This window comes from Manis pentadactyla, chromosome 14 (assembly GCF_030020395.1).
Source record: "Manis pentadactyla isolate mManPen7 chromosome 14, mManPen7.hap1, whole genome shotgun sequence".
NCBI lineage: Eukaryota > Metazoa > Chordata > Mammalia > Pholidota > Manidae > Manis > Manis pentadactyla.
The window spans coordinates 24,878,141-24,900,400 of NC_080032.1; the positions used below are offsets into that span (position 1 = coordinate 24,878,141).

At 45.0% G+C, this 22,260-nt stretch overlaps 1 protein-coding gene across 1 annotated transcript; it reads left to right on the forward strand.

The window, feature by feature from the left end:
* The first annotated feature begins 109 nt into the window (after positions 1–109).
* ANKLE2 (ankyrin repeat and LEM domain containing 2) lies at positions 110–21,000 on the forward strand. The gene is made up of 13 exons (XM_036921921.2): positions 110–351; positions 5,081–5,554; positions 7,382–7,588; positions 8,800–8,993; positions 9,073–9,261; positions 11,793–11,915; positions 13,440–13,506; positions 15,071–15,243; positions 16,072–16,178; positions 16,987–17,171; positions 17,521–18,166; positions 18,577–18,708; positions 19,134–21,000. The coding sequence occupies exons 1-13, from the start codon at positions 165–167 to the stop codon at positions 19,354–19,356; spliced, it is 2,907 nt and encodes a 968-aa protein (XP_036777816.2). The 5' UTR covers positions 110–164; the 3' UTR covers positions 19,357–21,000.
* The last annotated feature ends 1,260 nt before the right edge of the window (positions 21,001–22,260 follow it).

A 22,260-nucleotide genomic window follows, 5' to 3' on the forward strand; every position in this document is an offset into this window, starting at 1 on the left:
ATCCGGTCCCGCGAGTGCAGCCTCGGCCCCGCGCCGGACGCCTCCGGGCGTGGCGCCGCCAGGCAGTGGCGCGGACAGCCCGGACGCTGCGCGGGGTCCTGAGGTGGCCGCGGCGGCGGCGGCGGCGGCGGGCGGCGGGCGGCGGGCGGCGGGCGGTGGTGGCGATGCTGTGGCCGCGGCTGGCGGCTGCCGAGTGGGCGGCGCTGGCCTGGGAGCTGCTGGGCGCTTCGGTGCTGTTGATCGCAGTGCGCTGGTTGGTGCGGCGGCTGGAGAAGCGGTCGCGCGGCCTGGGCCGGAACGGGCGGCCCGCCCCGTCGCCCCACGCGGCCGCGGATCCGGCCCCCAACCCAGGTAAGGCCGGTCGGCTGCCGGGTCCCTCCCCCCGCCGTTCCCCTCCCCTTTCCATTCGTCCCCTTTTCCTTTCGTCTCCTCTTCCCTCTCTCCCCTCCCCCACGTTCCCTTCCTTCGGGCTTAATTCCCCTGTTTCCGGCCACCTCCCCTTGCCCCTCCTCTCCTCTTTTCGTCTCCCCACCCTCCGGCCTCATCTCTCTTCTCAGGCCTCGTTCCTTTGCCGGGCGCCCCCGCCTGGGACTGGTGTCCTGGAAAAAGACCTGGAGTAAAACTTAGAAGTCCTCAACATACAAACGAAGGAAAAAACTGTGAGGCTGGAAACACTAGTACCCAGCCCGTGGGCAGTTTTGTTTGTTCGCTTGTTTATCTTTTTGAATCCTTAATTTGAGTGGGAGCCCCAACCCCGTGGCACCAAAGTCGGTGCGGATCTCGTTCCTGCGCTCACCCTCGCACAGTCTTTGGCCTGGCAGGCAGTGTCCCCCTGCATCCGTCCCGGAACTCTCATTCACGTCCCCTTCACCCCCTTGCCCAGAAGTCTGGTTTCTTCCTGGAGGAAAACAGGAGTTTCTCAAGTGTCCGGATAGGAAGATGGAGTTTCATTAGCAGAAACAAAACGGCTGCATCTTACAGTCTCAGGGTTTTAAAAGCTAAAGAGATCCTTAGGGGTGACTGATCTCTTGTACTGGCTTTATAGCTGAGGAAACAGGCAGGGGCCCTGCCAGCTGGTAATGGAGGCCTGTTGAGTTGCTGATGGTTTACTTTCTGTCATCCCTTAAGAAAGCTTTAGGTGGTGCCTCTAGTAAACAGCATGCAGATTTGTCCAGTTACACTGTCAATAGTGTGCCAAAAGCTGTGTCCAAGACACCAAGACTAAAAATTACCCTGACACTAAAGCCAAATACCATGTGTGATCAATAGGGTATGGGACTAAGAGATTAGAATTTGAGGTGTTATTTTTCACTAAAAATTTTTTTTCTACTTTTTTTTTTCCCGTTTGAAGTCATTTTAGACTTACAAAAATTTGCAAAAAGTGCACAAAGCAAGTAAGCATATGCAAAAAGATGTTCAACATCACCAGCCAATAAAATAGCAAAATATAAGTTAAATGAGATATCACTACACACCTGTTAACAAGGCTAAAACAAGGAATACCCATATTACCAAATACTGGCAGAAATGCTGATAAAGTGGGTCTCCCACTTACTGCTAGTGGAAAAACTAACAGTGCAGCCACTTTGAAATCAGGCAGTTTCTCAAAAAGCTAAATGTGCACTGCATTTCTGGGCATTTATACTGGGGAAGTGAAAATTTAACACACAGAAACCCATATACAGATGTTTATAGCTTTATTTGTAATTGCCAGAAACTGGAAACAGCCCACATGGCTCCTCAGGGATGAATGGTTAAGCAAACTGGCACATTCATATTGTGGTTGCTAGTTAGCAACAAAATGACTTGGTGGATCTCAAGGGTGTTTTGCTGAGTAAAAAAAGCCACTCTGAAAAAGTCTGTAGCATATGATCCATTTATATAACATTCTCAGAAGGAAAAAATTATAGCAAAGAGAACAAATTAGTGCTTGCCGGGGCTGGGGACAATGGAGGAGGATCTTTGTGGTGATGAAACAGTTGAGTAATTGTGACTCTCTAGGTGAGATGAATAGTCAGGGAACTATATACAAAGCACAGGAGAAAAGAGTACAGAGACTGGCAAGGCTGAGGTCTTGTTCATTGTGCTAAGCCAGTGTCAGTTTCCTGGTTTGACTAATGTAGTGCTGTGTTTTAAGAGTTGACCATTGAGGGAAGGCAGGTGATGCGTCCACCTCAGTATTCCTCCAAGTTTGCATCTTACTTAATCACACTGCAAGAAGCAAAACCAAGAAGTATCCAATTTGCCGACTTAACTCAGTTTCTCCTTTCTTACATCTCTTATCAGTCAATTGGGTAAAGTCATGCAGACACTTGAGCAAACCATGGCCTGCAGGCCAGATCCAGCTCACCCTGTATTTGTAAATGAAGTCTCATTAGAACACAGCCACACTCTTGTACAGCTGTTCTTGAGTGTTTTGAGAGACATGGCTCACAGAGCCTCCAAATTTACTCTGGCCCTTTACAGAAATTGCTGACTCCCATTCTAGCTTCCCCTGTCCTCCTTATTTGTAACTGCTCTCTGTCCATGAGGAACCTGGCTCTCATTAGCCACAGTGTGTCCAATGTGCTGATTCTTAGAGTACACATTGACCTGTACCACTGTAAGCAGCTCAGGACCAGCTAGAGTACAGTGTGTGTGTGTGCGTGCGTGCCAACCCCTTGGGTCTTTCCCCTTGTTTTTCATTTACTAGGTTGGGTCCCCACAATCATTATGTTACTAATTTGTAATAAAGTTGAATTCATTTGTTTCAGTTTGTATTCTCCTTGGGGTTCTCTCACCATTATTTTATTATCTTTTGAGTATGTGAATCACAAACAAGTTTCCTGCTGGAGAGCAACTTCTTCCTGTCCAGTGCCCACCCTTCTGTCCCCACCGGACAGATATCTGTCTCATTAGTTTCTGCTTTATTCTTTGTTTCTTTTGAACATATGAGCAGATGCATGTATATTGTATTGAGAATTTTGGTAGCAGTGTATATTTGTTTTAATTCAAATCGACTTTCTAGCATATTATGTATCCTGCAAGATTAATAAGCCTGTTATTTGATACTGAATAACTGTAAAAGACATATGGATAATTTGTCAGTGTCAAATACAGTGATTTGATTGTACTAATCAAAGACACAGACTTTACATGCACTATTTTATCTACTTATTAGAGCCTAAGAAGCAGAGTTATTATTAAGTCAGTTTTATAGATGAGGATGCTGAGGCTTGCCCAAGGTTACACAGCTGTGATACAAGGTAATGGAATTATTCTGTTTAGGACTGGCTTGCTGCAAAGACAAAACCCCCTTCAATTAGGCTGGTATGAAAATAGGGTATTTTCAGGAATGGGTGCAGTTCCTGGTTATCCATAACATCTGCTCAGTTGCCCCACCCTTCAAACTACTGGGCATGTGGCTTTTACCTACCCTGCGCCCTGCATACTAGTTCCCTATCACCAAGCCACTTCTGTTCTTATATCCAGGTAAAAGGAGAATCCACTTAGGTGCCCTCCTGGGGTCAGTGGGTTTCCCTCTTCAAGTCCTTTGGCATCTTTAGAGGAGGCTGTGCAATACTTTCATTGTTTAAAAGACTGATAATGCTTTAAAATAAGTAACAGACATTTCTGAAATTTTGTTGGAATTGGGTCAGGGGAGGTAACATCATGAAATGTTTTAAAGAAGTATATATAAAAACATTATCATGAATCACCTCTTATCTGTCACAACCCCTTCTATTTTGCACTTCTGCTGCAGTAATTTAAAACCAATCCTGGATATCCCACAATTTCATCTCTAAACATCTCTTAAACCATTCCAGTCCTTCATTTCAATGATATGTTAATATGTCCAGTCTTTCTTGGTCTTCTCTCTGAGTTTTTCTTTTTTTCCTGTTTTCTAGTCCTCAGTAGCATTCAATCCTTGTCTTTGTGTTCCTTGTTATGCTTGATTTAGTCTCTTGGTATTACAACCACCGTCTATGCACTAATGACTCCTGGATCTGTTTTTTCCACTCTGAACTTCTTGTCTCCTTAACTTCAGACTTGGAAATTGAAATGTCCAATTGGTGTGTGTGGCAGTGGGTGTTTCTGATGTGTAGTACCCAGGTCTCTGCTCTCCCTCTGATGCTTTCTGTCTCAGGTAGCACCACTTCTGGGCATCCAGACTGGAAGCCTGGGTATTGTCCTAGGCCTTCTGTAACCCCTCACACCCCTCCTGTGGCATCTGATGATCTGTTGTCAAGACCTCCTGGTTTTCTAATCTGAGCCCTAGTCTCCGGCCCCATTATGGAAACAGTATCCTGTACCCTGTCACATTTTACCTCCTACCCTGATTCTAGCTAACCATGCTTAAATCTGTACTCTGGGGTTTACAGGTCTTTCCCCAAATGTGTTGTTTAAAGCTCCAGCTCCAGCTCAGATCCACTTGTTAGGGAAGCTGTATAACATGAACAAGTTACTTAGCTTCTCTGTGATTTAGATCCATCTGTGAAGTGGGAGTGAACATTGATAATACTTAAACATAGAATTATTACGCTTCAACTAATTTAGTGCATGTAGAACAGAACCAGGCACCTGGAAAGCCCTCCAAAACATTAAACATTAACTATTATTAGTGTTAGAATGGTAGCCAGAGCTATCTACCGAGGCTCCTCTGTTTATGTAATTTCCCATCACTTATGGAATAAAGTACAAATATATCTGTGGGATAAACTTCTGGGGTTGGTCTTATGATAGATACTGCCCAACTGCCCTCCTTGGGATTAATCCCAAACAACTAGCAATGGAGAAGTGTGCCTGTTTCCCCATTGCCCTTACCTACCTGGAAGGTTGGTGTGTCATACCATGTAACAGTACTAGGCTGTGAGATTCTTATCCAAATGAACCAGAAACTGCTTATCTTAATTTTGTTTAGATTAGTATAGATTTGGAAACAAAAAACTGATGAAAATTCTCATAGATGGTTTATAGACTCCAGAGAATGTAGAGAAACACTAGATTGAAATGAAACTTTGAAGCCAGCTTTTCTGACACTTTTGTTTTTTTAAGTAAGAAAGATATAATTATAACCATCAGATTTTTGTTTTGGTCCTAGGTGAAATGACAATGGATGCCATCTTGGCTCGACTGAAACTCCTGAATCCAGATGATCTTAGAGAAGAAATTGTCAAAGCTGGATTGAAATGTGGGCCCATTACATCAACCACAAGGTTCATTTTTGAGAAGAAATTAGCCCAGGCTTTATTAGAGCATGGGAGAGCACTGTCTTTGCACCCTCCTGACCATGACGCCTTGGGTGCTGCCGCCGCCAGCCAGGACACACAGAAGATCTTGAAGTCAGCTGTAGGGAGTTCAGCTGAGCAGATCAACTTTTCTGAGGACAAAGATTTTGGTTACAGTGTGGGCTTGAATCCTCCAGAGGAAGATGCTGTGACATCTGAGATCCTCTCGGTGCCCTTCAGTGTCATGGCTGGGGTGGATGGCCACAAAGCTGTGGCGAGGGCCTCTACAGAGCCACCTCTGTACTATGGGGTGTGCCCAGCGTATGAGGGTGCCCCAGCGAGAAATGGTAATGTGACAAGCATGGTATTTCTTACTCAGGTGGTATGTGGACAGCAGGGAGAAGGTGATTTTGAAAAAACACAAACTGCAGAGAAGAAAGAATTTAACACTATAATCTCATCATCTTAATTAACCATTGTTAGCATTTTTATATAGAACTCCACTTAATTTTTTGTTAATCTGTAACTGAATTTTTTAAAAGTAAGAAAATTGGATTCTACAAGATAATAATTCTCTTACAGGTATTTATTGGCTGGCCACCATTTGTTGTTTAATTATCTTCCTCTGTTTTTTTGTTAATTCAGCACAACCTGAACATCTTTTATGTTAATTGGCAAATGGCTAATGAATGTATAAGTAATTTTCAATATCAAAGAATTGCAGTTTTAAACAAGATTTAAATAGGTATCATTGGAAAGAATTGATGAAAACTTGATATTGGTTAGAATGTCAGAAATTGTACAGTATCACTATTGTGATATCATTTGTGATGGTGCCCAAAAATAGATGAGTTAGGATTGTGTATGTAAGTAGAATGGAATGTTATTCAACCATAAGAATTTTCTATAAAGACGATTTAGTGACATTGGAGACGGTCATCATGCAGTTTCTGTTTATTTTTTATCTTTATTATTGTAAAAGTTTTTGTAAAAAAATTATGTATATTAAAGTGTGTACACACACACACACACACACACACACACACACACACACACACACACACACATTCACAGTATTATACAGTATGTGACATTTTTTTCCTCCTCCCCCAAATCTTACTTGCTAGAAGTAAACACTAATAACTGCATTTGGGTGTCATCCTATGTCGTATTTATATATCCACATATAAATGTAGATTGCTTTTATTTAATATGTTTTCACCTAACATGTATATGTACTTTTTTTAATACAAAAATATTAAGTAGAAATGTCAGGTCACATTTTTTAAACTTTGAAAGCTACCATATTCCAAAAGGCATAACCATTCACTATGCATGAGAGAGTAATTTTCCAGTCTGTATGATACTGAACTCATTTTTTTATCTATTGAAAGAGAGAAAATGGCATCTTGTTTCTGTTCTGTCAGCCACACTGCATGTTACTGACCTTTGCCTTTTGTCTTTTTAGTAAGGGGAACCTTGATCTTGTTTTAGGTTGATTATCTTTTTTACATGATTATAATCTATCTGAATTTATTTGATGAATCAGTTGGTCATATCTACTGACCATTTGTACTGGGCTGTGAATATTACCATTCTTTTACATCAGTTAAAATTTTTTTCTCTCCATTTGTCATTTGTTTTTTATGTATTTTTGATAGTTTCATTTAGAATTTGATTTTGATAGTTTCCCTATAAAACTTTAGTATTCTAATATAATTGGAATTTTCTTAACCCTTTATAATTCTGGGTTTCTTGGCATGCTTAGAAAGGCATTTCCTATCCAAAATTATGTTTAAAATTCTCTTTGCTAATGTAGTCATAGTTTTTTAACATGCTTTCTTGGTTATTTTTATTTAGATTGTTAATTCATGAATTTCAGTATAGAATAATATTCTTGGATGTAAAATTACATATGTGTTTAAAATACATATCATGCTAATCATGTTATTTATATCCATACACATATATCTGATCAAGCTCATTAATTGTGTTCTTCTAGCTAGCTAAGGCCTTTTTCTTCAAGACTAAAAGTCTGACGTATTAATATCAGAAAAAACCAGACAACTGGGTAACAATTATTTATTATTAAATGCAGGGCCTTGGGTGTGAATTAAGTAACGATGGCTCTAGTTAACTCAGCTCTAAATTTTCCCTGTTACTTTCTCATGCAGAAAGGATTCATGTTTATGAAGATAAAAAGGAAGCGTTGCAAGCTGTCAGAATGATCAAAGGATCACGATTTAAGGCTTTTTCAAGCAGAGAAGATGCTGAGAAATTTGCTAGAGGAATCTGTGATTATTTCCCTTCTCCAAGCAAAACCTCTGTACCCCTTTCTCCTGTGAAAATAACACCACTTTTTAGCAGTGGGGGCTTAAAAGGTAAATTATGTAGCAGTTCACATGGGGGCATTGCTGGCAGGTCTGTCCCAAGGTATTCTGTGACCTCCTCCCTGATGACACGGTAACTAGTTTTTCAACCTTTGAGAGAAGTCCAGTTTGTGGGAAAGTGGAGAGCTAAGGCCCAGGCCATGGAGCGGCCAAGGAGAATGTGTCAGTCAGCTAGTCTGGGGAGGGCTGGAGACCGTAAGGGTGTAGGCAGTGGGGCTGAGTGAGCCAGGCACCTCCTCCAGACTCAGCAGCTAATGAGGCCATGGGAGAAGCAGTGACAGGGCTGTCATCCCCTTCCTGCTCTGTTCCCCTTGTCTCCTCTCCTGCTACCTGTGAGATCCAGGCGCTTTTTAGATGCTGAAACCAGTCTACTTCCCACCTCAAGCTATGCCTGCTTCTGGGACTGACACTAGCTTTGACCCAGACAGTCCCCTGTAAGGTAGGTCATCTGCAGGAGCCATCCAGCCAGAGACCTGACCCCCCTGTTCCTGGCTCAGAAGCAGGGTCTGTGAGGGGTCTCCACAGTTAACATTGTGCAAAACGCCAGCAGCCTTTACCTTCGGCCAGGCTCAGTGTCATCCCCTCTTGGCTCATGGTTTCTCTGGATCCCAGGGTAGCTGGGGTTCCAGAGGAAAGTGCCTTTTCCTTGTGGACATGTGACCTTTGGTTGAGGGCCCCAGCTGCCTCCCTTCCTCTGTTCCCTCGCTCAGCCTTACACAGATGCTTCTGAGATGGAAACCAGAGTGGTTTCTAACAGCTGCAGATTTCCCTCTTCAAAGTTTTTAAGAATTCCCCTCAAGGTCTTTCAGATAGTCTTTGTGTGTTACAATTAAACCACAGACATCCCTTTTGGTTCCCTTTTGCTGTAATGAGAATGTTCCATGCCTTGTAGATGCTGTGAAAGCTGGTGGTGTCCTCTTACCCTACCTGCCAGTCTGGTGCCACCTCCACAAAGCCTTTCCCAGCAAGTACAGTCAGCCTTTGCTCTTTCATCCCTGTGCTGTAGTGATGTGTTTGTACCACTGTTGGCAGTTGGGATGTGCCTCTTGCTGCTGTGTGTGGCAATTGCCTCATGCATCTTACTCTTAACTAAATTGTAGGCCTCTGTGGAAGAGATGTTTATCACCTCAGTGGAGCACATAGTGAATGAGGGGGAAACGTTTGTGAAATAAATGTCCTTAAACTTTGTCTCTTGATGACAGATGGTTTGTACTTACCTGAGTCCGAAACAGTAAACAAAGAGCGAGCAAACAGTTACAAAAACCCCCGCACACAAGATCTCACTGCCAAACTCCGAAAAGCTGTAGAGAAAGGGGATGAAGACACCTTTTCCGATCTTGTCTGGAGTAATCCCCGGTACCTGATCGGGTCAGGGGACAACCCAACCATAGTACAGGTAAGCCTGTCCAGCATCATCAGCCACAAGAGAGTGTGGCTGACAAAAATGATGCTCAAAATCTGCACTTTTCTTTCAGGAAGGTTGTAGGTATAATGTCATGCATGTTGCTGCCAAAGAGAATCAGGCTTCTCTCTGTCAGCTGACCCTAGAGACTCTAGAAAACCCTGAATTCATGAGGCTTATGTACCCAGATGATGAGCCGAGCATGCTGCAGAAGCGCATTTGTTACATCATCGATCTGTACCTGAACACTCCTGACAAAATGGTGAGTAGGCTGCCTCTTTTTTCATAGTAGTTGTTGCCAGTCTCATTAAAATAAGATTGTTCCTAGTATTTGAGTATTACTGAGCTTCTGCACTATGTCTGTACCTGTGGAGAGTCAGAGGAGACATGCATTCTTGGAGCTCAGAGAGCTTAGGAAAATGTGATTGGAAAACAGGACCAGCTTGGCCACAGGCAGGCGTGCGTGGGTCTAGACTGTGGATAGAGCTGCTCCAAGGACACTTCCTTCCTGGCCTTTGTCAAGAGAGCCCTGAGCTGGACTTAGATTGGAGGGTGGGTGAATGCCAAAAAGCTAAAGAGACAAAGTAGAAAAGCTTTGGTGGCTTTTATTCCAGTGTTCTTTGTATATCTTATATTTTCTCCTAACATTAGGACTATGTCCTGTGGGGTTGACAGTTTCGAAAGCATGATTTATGATGTTGCACAAGGCTAAGTAAGGATTCTGAAACAGAAGAGTTCTACATATTTATATAAGGGAAAACCCAAAAACCAAGAATGGTAAACTTAACAAATCCTCGGAGTGTGGGAAGTGTGGTTGGCAGGAGAGGGAGGGAGAGAAGCATGTGGGAGAGGCATGACTCAGTGTGCATCTGTATGGCACACCCAAGAGTGACTGACATGTGGAAGAAAAGGGGCACAAGATAAATTTGGCCAGGCTAGCTAGCAGAATTAAAGGAGAGGTGAAGAAGCACAGAGATGACAGAGGTGGTGTAAGTGGGAAAGGAACAGAAGGGATAAATTCGGTTTGTGCCAGTCACATTGCTTGTGAGCTCACAGGATTAATGATCTCTGACTTGATTAGTAGAACTAGGAGGTGTGACATTATAGATACAAGAACTGTGTGCTCTACAGAAAATACAAGTTCTTTTCTTAATATTTGTGCAGTAGTTACAGAAAAGGTGCATATGTATATCCACAAAGAACACTTGGCAAATTTTTGGAATTAGCTATTATGGGTCACGTTCTCTGACCGTAACCCACCAAGAATAGAAATCAAATACTTGGACTGTTTAGATAACGGGGGCTCACCAGAGACTGGCATGGATGAGAAGCAGGGCTGGGTCCACCAGAAACAGTGTAGGGAGAGCGTAGAGCGTGCTGTCTATGTAGGAATGGAAGTTTCTGGCAGGAATGCAGGGAGAGAGAGGGGTCAGGTTTACTGAGTTTATGTGGCATGAGGGAGAGGAGGGGAGGAAGAGGCTCTGGTGTTGAGGGCCCTTTGTGGTTGGATGCTCCATAAGCCATTCAGCCCTGATGTGCAGCAATCCTGCCACAGGCCTGTCTGGGGAGTCAGTGATTCCTGGAGCTTGAGCCACAGAGCTGGGGCTGTCTCAGGTAGAATGTGTCGGGAGAGGCCTGAGTTAGAGAATGCACCAGGGCAGGGCTGGCAAAGGACAGCCTGTTTTTGTAGATAAAGTTTTGCTCTTTTTGTGCTGTCTGCAGAGAAGGGCAGAGTGGGGTTGTTGGGACAGAGACTAGACGGCCTGCAGGGCCCAAAGCATGTGCTCTCTCGCCCTTGATGGAGGAGGTTTCCTGTGATGGAAGGTTTCCCAGGCCTGGACAGGTCAGTGTGTGGTCAAAGCAGTGTATAGGCAAACACCCAGGCTCATCTGGGCAGTTGTATGAGACAGAAGGTGCCCCAGAGGATGTGCAGCAGGAATACGGCTTACCTTGCACAAGAGCACTGGCATCACCCAGCTGAGGGTGGGCAAACTGGGAAGTGAGCGCAGGTGTCAGGGCCCACAAGGGGTCTCTGTAAACTGGGTGGAAAGCTAGGGGGATGGCAGTATGGCATGTAGAGGGAGGGGATGACCTGTCAGGGGATCTGCCCTTGGTAATTTTACATGTTCTGCCTGGCTGTGTTTCTGGCTGTGACAGATGTGAGTGGGTTTTGTTGTAGACCTGCTGCATTTGAGCCTATGACCATCCACAGGTGGGGTGTCTGGAGGCAGCTCCACATGCTCTCAGGCTCAGGGGCACCATTACCTTAAGGCCCACTGGTCTGTGAGGAGCCTGGGGAAGGATCCCACCAACGGCAAGTCAGAGCATTAAGAAGCATCATGGAGTCAGGAGTGGAGGGTTTCATTTACTGCAGTGTTAGCACTGGGGATTCATAGTCTTGGCTTTGTTCTGGATGTTGCCATTACTGTGTTGAACGTTGATCATATTGAACTTTTTGAACATTGATTGTATGACATTGTTCTGGGCCCTCAATTGTTAAAGCTGCTGTTCACTGAGCAAGTATTTTACCCCAGTTGTAAGCTGCCTGCAGACCTGGGCCACAGGTACTAGGTACACAAGTGGCTGAGGAGAGGGCACTGGGCCGGGCTCAAGCCCTGGCATGAAGTGTGTGTGTGTGCATGCCAATTATTTTTCAGTTATAAAACTGTCTTCTTATGGTCTTGTATTTGAGGGTTCTTTTTCTTTACTTTATTAAATACCTATTTTTGTTTTAAAGCAACCTTATAAGACAAAGAAATATAAATTAGTGTTTCTCTCCTGCACCTCCCTCAGGGCTATGACACACCATTGCATTTCGCTTGTAAGTTTGGGAATGCGGATGTGGTCAACGTGCTTTCTGCACACCCTTTGACTGTAAAAAGCCCAAGGAATAAATGTGATAAAACACCGGAAGATGTAAGTACCTATTCAAATGCTGTGGCTATGTAGTGTTAGAAATGGAAGATATGTAAAATGACAGTGCAGAATTTTAGCTGCCATGAATTCACATGTGCTGTGTGCTGTGTGCCCCATGGGCTCACATCAGAGCCCTGATAGCTGAATAAGATACACTCTGTGAAGAGGATGTTGTGGAGTCAGGAAAGGACTGGAGTGCCCCAGTTTGCTGATTTTATTTTCCTAAAACTTGTGGTCAGTTGTTATCAGTAGCTCACAGTTGTTCATCAAGTTCCCTCTGTGCATACCTCAGCTGACCAGGGTCAGAGGTAACCGAGAGGCAGTCATGATGAAGGTCATGGTGGTGGAGAGGGTGAAGGTGATGGTGGCATGGGTGATGCTGCTGAAAGCAGCTGGCATGGTCAGCTCAGTGTACACGTATTCTCACTTGACTCCCACAAGCCTTTGGAAGCAGGCCTTGTCATGACCTATATTGGCAGTTGAGCAGAATATACCTTAGAGAGGGCAGAGGTGCATCTGTGCCTGTGGGGTGGAGGGAAGTGGATGGGGCTCAGTGGGTGCCAGGTGTTAGAGCTGTTGTCCAACCGACCTACCAGCCCTTTGGAAAGAGGATCTGGAAGGATCCTCTTCTGGTGGGGATGCCTCCTTTGTAGATGCTGTTTGTAGTACCCGCCTTCTGTTGAAAGTTTAGAATACATGTAAACAAAAAGAAGTGAAATTCACCAGACTCCAACTCAGAAATTGCCATTATTTTGCATTTATCTGACTCAACTTTTTATGTGCATTTGTATGTTTTTTCAATATAAAACGCTTGCTGTTTGCTAACTGATGTTTTTAAAGCACTTGCCCTCTCTCACAGTTAATAGAATTTAAAAAAATAGTTCACTACTCACAGGGTTCACTGTACAGTTGTTTGTTTCTTTGACAGGCTGGCAGGATGTAGTTAATTTTGTGGTTTCTTCCTTCTTATTTGAAGGTTATTGTTTTTTTTTTATTTCTAGCAAAAATGAATTAAAAAATGAAAAAAAGTGTGTCGCTATAATTATCCAAGAGTTGAGAAAGTTGACTCATGTAGTTGAAAAAATAAAACATCTGTCGTCTTTGCTAGGTAGGCGTTTCTGCAACTCAGCCAACCAAACAATAGTGGTAAACAGGCTCCCAGAAAGTGGGGCTTGTGGAGCTGACATAAATGCACTTGCATGTCTGCTCTGACTTGATAGTGCACTTTAAGATTTCCTTTCCTTGAAGAAAATTAGGAAATATAGAGTAGCACCAAGAAAGAAAATAAAATTCACTCATAATCCCAGAGTTTGTTATTCTTGTACTGGCTCCTTAAGCTTGTACGAAACACTTAAGAAAGGTTGTACTGTTCAACACGTCTTCTGATTGTGGGCTTTATGAAATAACTCAGCATTGGGATACTATCCTAGTTTTGATGACTTTAAAACTTGCTTTTGTAAGATGATTTTAATGTTAAAACTGTGATAAATGAAGATTTAGAATTTACTTTGTTTTTTCAAATAGGTTATTTGTGAAAGAAGCAAAAACAAGTCTGTGGAACTGAAGGAGCGGATTAGAGAATATTTAAAGGGTAAATGGGAAACTGGTACCTGGAGTGTGGGCCCCGAGTTGGGAGGCCCCAGATGGTGCCCATGCCTGACCTTGAATTCTCACGAGCAAAGCTGAAGGCTGCCCATGAACTTGCCAACTGGTGTGCACCCTCCTTTTTCATGAAATCCCTTCTTTGCACCCATAAGCTTTTTTAAGAGGCCAGCCTGTCTGTCATCTGACTGTGGGCTGGTGGCCTCACCCCTTAATCTCTGCAGGCCTCCCCTGCGCATGTGTCTATGGTCCCATCTCCTCAGGAAGAGCCTGCTCATCAGCAGAAAAGTGAGCAGGAAGGGCTGAGCCTGGAGCTCCTCGGTGGATTGGTTTGTCAGTAGCCCCATCAGTTCTCTGGTCACATGCCCTCTGCATCAGGGCCTGCCCCTCCTTGGCAAAGCTGGCTCCTCCCACAGCTGCCTGGGCGGTCCCCATTCCTGCGGTCTGACCGGCAGAGTTGAATTGCTGGCTTAACTTTTCAAGGCCATGACCTGTTGGGGTGGTCCTTCCTGTTGCGTCTGGAGGTGTGCCTCTGCGCTCTGGGGCCTTGTTCCTCTGGTCAAAAAGTATAAAGGTGGTGGGTTTCAGAAAGAGTCTTTTCCTCCTGTCCCTCTGTCTCCTGTGAACTTCATTCAGCAGATGGCAGAGGAAGTGCCTTTCTTTACCATCGTTAGCCAGAGGTCTGGTGGTCCCACTCGCTGAATGACATGGCAGCAGAAACCCAAAGCTCTTGGACCTCCTCTGTGTGCCTGTTATCCCTTCTTTCTCAGTTTTCATTCCTACACCCACCCTGCCCACCACCTGCTTTTTCTTTTTTTAAATAGATTTGAGAGTTTTTTTTATTAAGGTATTACTGATATAAACTCTTATGAAGGTTTCACATGAAAAACAATGTGGCTACTGCATTCACCCATATTATTGAGTTGTTCCCCCCACTGCATTGCAGTCATTGTCCATCAGTGTAGTAAGATGCCACAGAGTCACTGTTTGCCCTCTCTGTGCTATACTGTCTTCCCCATGATCCCCACACACCATGCCACTACCTGCTTTTATAAATAAACTTTTATTGGCACATGACAGCCACAGCCATCTGTTTGCATATTGTCACTGGGCACTTTCCTGCTACACTATCCTTTGTTCTTTCCACATTCCACATCAAAGTGTCATGATTCCAGGGCTGTTTAGAAATGTGTGATTTAGTGATAAAAAATTATAACGGACAAAAGAGGAATTGGGGAGGGAAGGAGGTTACAAGGGAGCTTCTCTTTGGCATTCTCAAGTGTCCAATTAAGCTAATCTTGGGCACACGAGCTTTGCCTCAAGTGTTTGCTGTGTCCCCTTTTCTCCCAGAAGAGGAAAGTTGTTTGGCTCGGTAAGAGTCAGGAACTAACTGGCCTGCTTCCCAGGTCCTTCGGCTCCAAAGCTGTTGTGGCCTTTATGTTGTTACCATCAAATCATTGCTAAGCCTGTGGTGTAATGAATGCCTGACCACCCACCAAGGTGAGGACCCATATAAGCAGATATCATTAGTCCTGGTGTGTCTCCTCCTCCAGGTCACTACTACGTACCACTCCTGAGAGCAGAGGACACGTCTTCTCCAGTGATTGGGGAGCTGTGGTCTTCAGACCAAACAGCCGAGGCCTCTCACATGGGCCACAGTGGGGGTGGCCCCAGAGACCCTGTTTTGACCCTGAGAGCCTTTGCAGGGCCCCTGAGTCCATCTAAGGTGAGTGCTGTGGAAGCTTCTGGAATCAACTCCTAACCATCCTTCCTGGAAGTGCTGGGTGTTCCATCCTCTTGCTTTGTGCTTTGTCTTAGGTGGAGTCCCAATGAGTCGGTTGCTGGAGAAACAAGTGTCTTGAACCTATTCCTCTTTAGCCAGGGCAGCTGTTGTCAGCCCACACTTCAAAGACTAATGTTTACCTGGGCTGACCGTCCCCCCAACCGCCATCGCCATGTGACTCTCCCGTCCACAGCCACGGCCCTTCTTTCACAGCCTAGTGTTAACTAGTCTAATGAGGCTCTCTGTTCCACTCTTCTTGGACTTGTCTCACCACTAGGAAACTTCCATTTGCAAACCCTGAAGTTCACCGTCAGACTGAGGCATTTCATACTCTTACTTGCGTGTAATATTTCATTAAAGAAAAGTTTGAAATAGTTACCTGCAACCATAGAAAAAAAAACCTCCACAAAGAAGTGATATCAGTGAGGATTAGATTCTACTGCATAAAACGTAAAACTAGTGACTTAAACATTTGTTTTCCTCTCGTGGGATGGCAGATGACCTGCGGCCCACAGGCTGCCAGGTCTGTGGTATCTGCATTAGGGCGAGGCGTCGTCGTGACGCTTCATCCCTCCGCAGCCAAGTCCAGGCTGCAGGTAGGGAAGGGCCGTCCTTTCCTCCATCACTTTGCAGCCCTGGGATTCTCTCAGTTCAAGGATGGGTGGGAGGAGGGACACAGAAGCATCAGGTGGCTTTGCAGTGCTGGTGATTCATCACATTTGCCCAGCAACTTGGATGCATAGCATAGCTCAATACATACTTTCTTCATAGGCAGAAGATTTTCGTAGACTGTGGAAAACTCCGCCTCGAGAGAAAGCAGGCTTCTTTCAAAATGTCCGGAAATCTGACCCAGAAAGAGGCATCGAGAGAGTGGGAAGGTACTTAGGGAATGACACAATGGTGGGAGCCAGGTGGCAGTGGCATACTTGTTGATTGAGGGTAGAAACTCTGCCTTTAAGATACTAGCTCCCAGGAGTGTTTATTGGGAGATTTTTTAAAGACTTTTCATTAAGGTCTAATTCCTTCAAATGTTGTATATGCTGCAGTTTCTATAACAGAAGCATCTGTCCAAGGATGCTGTATTGTCTTGTCAGGCTCTGTAAACAGTGTTTTCTTGGCTGTAAAGGAGTAAGACAGACACAGGCAGTGTGGCTGGAAACTACTAGTAAAAAAATCCCCAAGAAGTGTCACTGTCAAGCTAAATTACAATATAATCAAAAAAAGCTTCACTGAATTATTTTTACAACTTTTTCTTAAAATATGTGCCCAGTTTCAGGTTTACAACTTGAACATGAAAAGGACTTAAAATTTGTATCTGCCTGGCCAAACCAAAATCATATCCAACTTTATATAGTTGTATTATGAAAACAAAAAGGTTCGTGCATTTGTGGAGTTTTCTGTTCAACCTTTTTACCTCTGATGTGTGTGAGTCTGGACAGTTTGCTCTCATTGTGGTCTCTGCATGTGATGGGGTTCCCCTAATATGACAGAGCCCCACAGGCTTACTGTGCTGGGGGAGCAGTGTGTTAAAAAGTGCAAAGTGCTGTTTCAGCCCAATTCAGGATAAAGGGGCGTAACTAGGATTGCAGGGGTGGCTTTGCATAAAGTGGCTATTTCCTCTGTAGTCAGTTGTATGAATTTTTGTTTTGGGTTCACCACTGACCCGTTGTGCTTTTATTCTCCCAGGGAGCTGGCTCATGAGCTGGGGTATCCCTGGGTTGAATACTGGGACTTTCTGGGCTGTTTTGTTGACCTGTCTTCCTGGGAGGGCCTGCAAAAACTGGAAGAGTATCTTACTCAGCAAGGAGCAGGCAGAAAGGGCCAACAAAGCAGAGAAAGTGAAGCCTGTTGCCCGGATGTCTCTGCCTTTGGTAAGAACGTGTGGCGTGGCTGTGGACAGAGAAGTGTGTGCGTGTGGACCAGTGAACACCTGCTGCTCATGTTAAGCACTCCTGACACCCTAGGGGCTACCTGTCCCCTACATGTGTATGCTCCTGACCTTGGCTTCCTTCTTGTTCTCTGCCTAGAGAGCAGGGAGCCTGGGTGTGGAGACTACATTTCTGTTTGCAAGGTCCTTTTCCCAAGGAGTAATGCAGGTGGTTTTCTGTCTTGGACTCTGGGGAGGAGGCATGAATGGGAGTGGTTTGCTGCCCATCAAAGGGGGGGTGGGGTTCCCTGAGTGGACACCACATGTCTGAAGAGCTGCTTTCTCTCCCTCAGACCATCATGGGAAGTGCAGCAATTCCATCTCTGTGAGGGCATTTCTAGAAGAAGATGATGATGTGAGCTTGGAGGAGGTTAAAAATCGGCAAAACAGAGCTCGAAACACTCAGTCCACAGTCAGTGGTTTTGGAGGCTTGGGGTGTGATATCCTACTCGCAGAGCAGAAAACGAACCTTCTAGAAGCCTCAGCCCAGACCAGTCCCCACAGCAACAAAAATGGGTTTTGCAGCCCACTGAGCAGCAGCAAGACCCTGGGTGGGAAGAGGCCAAAGGCCCTGAGTGGGGACGAAGCCCTACTGTCACCGGTCTCCAGCTTGACTGTTGAATTTGATAAATTGAATTTGCAGAATCTAGAAAGTAGCTTTTCTAAGACCCCAAATAAAACTATGAAAACTAAAGAGAAGATCCTGACATCAAGAAAGGAGGCAGTAGAAGGTGACTTACTAGGACCTCCTGCTGCTGATAAACTTGGAAACAACCAAATAAGGACAGAAAACGAAATGTCAGCCACAATTGCTAAAATGTGCCTGAGTTCTGACAATTCAAGGCATGAAGTCCAGCACGTGAGCTGCAGCTCTGCATCCTCGGAGCCTGTGGGCGTCCCCGCCACAAAGGAGCCTATCCAGAGTCTCTTCCTTTTTGGGTATGAGTTGGGTGGGGGTGACGCTGTTTTAATTCCTATAAACCTATTGTCTGCCCACAACTGTTAGAAGTTCGTAGCTCTTTGATACTCAGTGGTCTTCCACGTTGGTAGGAGACACTGGCCCCCTTTCCAACCCATCCTTGACACTGTGCTTGTGGGAAAGTAACACCCCTGGGATGGCAAACTATCCTACAAATTCAGTGTGTTTTAAGAAGAAAGACTGTCTTGGGGTCAGTCTCAGGCTCCTAGCGGGTGCCTGAGTGGCAGTGATGGATCCGTGATTACACGGTTCTGCACGCCATCCTGTTCCTGGGCTGGGCCCTTGAATTGATGATGCAGTGATATGGGAAGTCTACCTTTGAGCACAAGTATTTCTGCCTCTCCTCTTGGTTCTCTCTTATGCCTTTTAGAGAGGAGCCATCAAAGCTGGATCGGGACGTTCTTGCAGCCCTGGAGTGCACAGATGTGGACCCTCACCAGTACCCCGCTGTGCACAGATGGAAGAGCACTGTTCTGTGCTACTCACCTTCGGACAGACAGAGGTACCATTGGGCCCCAGAGTATGCCTGCTTGGGCACACAGGTTGTTGGTAGCTAGCTTCCGGAGCAGTCCAGGTCTGACTCAGACCCAAGTGGTTCATGTAGAACACTGGCAGTGAATTCATTGGCTAATGCAGCTCCCCTGATGTGTGGTGTGACTGGCAGCACCCGGATAAAGGAGAGGTCCACAATTGAGTGGAAAAGCAGAGTGGGTGCAAGGATTGAAGCAGGCAGGTTAGGGCCATGTGGGATTTGTGTGAAGCATTATGAGTTGCGAGTCTTCAGGGTATCAGTTCTGAGTGGCGAAGCAGCTGCTCTCAGAGCCACACTGGACCCCCGGGGGGCTGGTGCAGGGTTGTCCTGTTCTTGGTCTCTGCTCTCCCCGCTCCCCACCCTCTGTGCTGATGGACCTTTCTTGGTTTCCTCAGTTGGCCAAGCCCTGCATTGAAAGGGAAGTTGAAGCCTCAGCTGCCAGATGTCGTGTGCCCTCACAGCTGCAGCCCGGGGAGAAGCAGTCCCATAGGAGGCAGCCCTGGGAAGCCCACCCCTGCACACCACTCTCCTGGCGTGGGCAGCCCCGGGCGCTACAGCCCAGCTAATGGGGGCCACCTCCGCAGGATGACACGTTTGACCCAGCTCGCAGCCCTGTAGGCCAGCATATCCTGCTGGTTCTCATGTCATTCATTTTTAAAGTAAAAAGGGTAATGCATTTATTGCTAAAGTTTCACAGAAAATGTGTTTATTTATTAATCCTCATTTTGAGAGTAAAATAAATTTAGAAACTGGAAATGTTCTGTATAAAATTTAGATTTCTGCTATTTTGGGAGAAGTTGATGAAGCAAAGAGATACAGGTAATGACACAGACATTCCAGTTACTGTTCCCACTTGCATATGTAACAGGACGGTTCTGAGCAAGTTGTGCTTCCAGAAAGTCCGGGTGGCTGCCCAGAGTGGAGTTGGCTGTGTTTGCAGCACCACCCTACAGTAGCTGTGCTCTCTTCAATTCAGTTCTCAGTTGAGTTTGTGCCACTTCCTTCTCTGGGGAGAGTCTTCAACTTTCTAGTTTGGGGTAGGAAATCTTCTTTGCCAGTGAGTCCCAGTTGGAGAGAGTATTTGATAAAGTAGATGTCTTAGACTTGCAGTGAAATTAATAGTCATTAAAAACATTTAGTGACCAGAGGTAAAGCTAGATTTTCTCTTGGGAAAAATCTAGCCTTTGGGAGTCGTGCAAATAGTTCTAGGAAACTCGCTGGCAGTCACTTAACGTCTTTGTTTCACCAGCACCTGAGTGTTGACAGCTTGCTGTTTAGTTGTCAGGGTCAGTGGTAATTAAATGACCTGTCAGTGGTCCCTTAATTTAGAAGTTTATCCTGTATTTCAGAATTCATTTCAGTTGGATTTCCTTCATAAAAGAACATTGTGTTTTAATACAGAAACTAGCAGATTGCTTTTGACAGGTTTGAACCCAGTTCAGGTACATTATTGCATTTATTTTAGCCCTGGCTGTACCCTTCCAAGGGCCTGTGCACACAGCGTGGGAGCCACCATAGCATCGTGTGCCCCCACTGATGCCCCAGACCAAAGCGCCTTGTGGAAGGCTTATTTTTTCTGGGCTCTTATGAACAACTGCTTACTCACAAGCAGTGTTTGGTGAACATTTCCAGTGTTTGACCCAAAATGGAAACTTCTAGTGCTTTTGCTAACTTCAGTGCCTTTTGTAAATCATTTATTTTCCTGAACTTGCTTTTTGAGAATATACAGTGATACTAAGTAGGTGTGAGATTTTTTTTCATTCTTAAAAATTCTGAATTGAAATGTGTAAAAAAAAAGTTCCTTTCAGTTGATAACAAGAAACAGGTCAGGAGTATTGGAATCAGATTTAGATTTTAAAATTCAAAAGGGTGTTGGTGTTTTTACTTGTGTAGCAGACTACCTGGATGTGCGCAGATGTGGATGTAAGAAAAATACATTCTAAAAACCAGGCATTTTAAAAAGGCATCTGTTCTCAAAAATCAGAATATAGGGCACTATGTCCACAGTGATCTCTTTTTTCTCTAGTCTTATATACCACCCTGTATGTTGTTGTAAATGTTCAGATGGAAATTAAAATAGTGTTTTTGCCCTAATTTTGCAGACTGCTGTCCCTGTTCTCTCAAGTTTTAGGCCTTCTTTGACTATTTCTCCATTTATCTCCATAAGATGGCTCTGGTCCTGGCAAATAAATTACCATGTGTCCTATTGTGACTTTTATGTTATTTTAAACTACTTAGTGAAATAAATTATTTTTAGAACCATGTGGTAATAATTTAAAGCTTTCAGAAAGACCTCCCTCACCTTTCTCCAGATAAAATATCCTTTTTAGTAAAATTTTAAGCAGTGTTTTGATGAAACAAACAGTGTACTTACCTGACGGTGGTTTACTGGCTGTTTTTGGTTTCCCTTTTGTAACAAAGCTGTGAAACCTTTTGGGCATTACTTTAAGCTAGCAGTTTTCATACCTGCCCCCAGAAACCGGAAGCCTCTCCTGTAACGTTGACATCTGGTGGGTTATTGCTTCCATCCTGGAGGTGATGTGAATCACATTGCCAGCAGGTGGACACTGTCCCCCAGGCCACAGTGCAGGGACTGTGGCAAGTTCCCTGTGTCTGGAGGGAAAGCAAGCACCAGCATTCTAAATGAGTGCCTGCCACACATGGCAAAGAAGCATAAATCCTCTTGAATAATTTGTGGATGTTTCCACAAATTGTCCAGTGTTCAGAGGAAATGGTGGTTGTGGGGTAACTGCTCAGTTAGGTGCAGTTTTGAACATCACACATCACTGTCCCATCGTGTTGAGCCAGGGACATTCCGCTGGGTTGTTTCAGACACGTGTGTCTTGTCAGGCTGACATTTTGCATTTGTGTACAAGAACGTATAAATATTCTCTAGCTTACAAATTGTACTTATGTTCCTTTCTTGAACTGTCTCCAAGTATTTTGGAATAAACAGCAGCCTGCACTGCACTGACCATCCCTGCAGTCAGCTTGGGTTCCCTGGTCTTTTACATAGGTTCTTGGTGTAAAGTTTTTGTTTTGGCCAAGCAGGGTATTGTTACTGACATCTGTCCTACCTTGGGATGATTCCATCTTGATGTCACTGGGCCCCCATAACAACTTCCCTCGACCCCCATGTGGGCTTGTTTCTGGTTTCCCAATGCTGCCCTGCTTCTTAGAAGTCAAGTGTAAAGGGCTGGCCTGCAGACAAACAGAAAGGTGGCTACACAAACCCCAAGGGACAGAGCAGAGACTGCCACCACCAGGCATCCTGGGCCGTGGGGCCAGGGCTCAGGCTCTGTGGGTGTGAGGCCCTATGGCCCCTTGTTTGTTCATGCCTGTGGTCAGACATGAAGGCTGCCTGGTACTTCTGTGGTTTGAAAAGCTGGCACTGTCCCTGCTTTGTCAAAACTTTCTGGAGAAGACCACACGGTTCTGCTTCTAGAACACCACTCACCGAGCTCACTGCCCTGGGTCTAGGCCTCTCTAGGGCCAGCAGCCCTGGGTACAGGAAATGCTGTT

Coding starts and splice junctions, on each gene's coding strand:
- ANKLE2 (XM_036921921.2), top strand. CDS start 165: ATGCTGTGGCCGCGGCTGGCGGCTGCCGAGTGGGCGGCGCTGGCCTGG. Junction 7,589..8,799: donor TAGCAGTGGGGGCTTAAAAG/GTAAATTATGTA, acceptor TCTTGATGACAG/ATGGTTTGTACTTACCTGAG. Junction 15,244..16,071: donor GGCCCCTGAGTCCATCTAAG/GTGAGTGCTGTG, acceptor CTTTCTTCATAG/GCAGAAGATTTTCGTAGACT.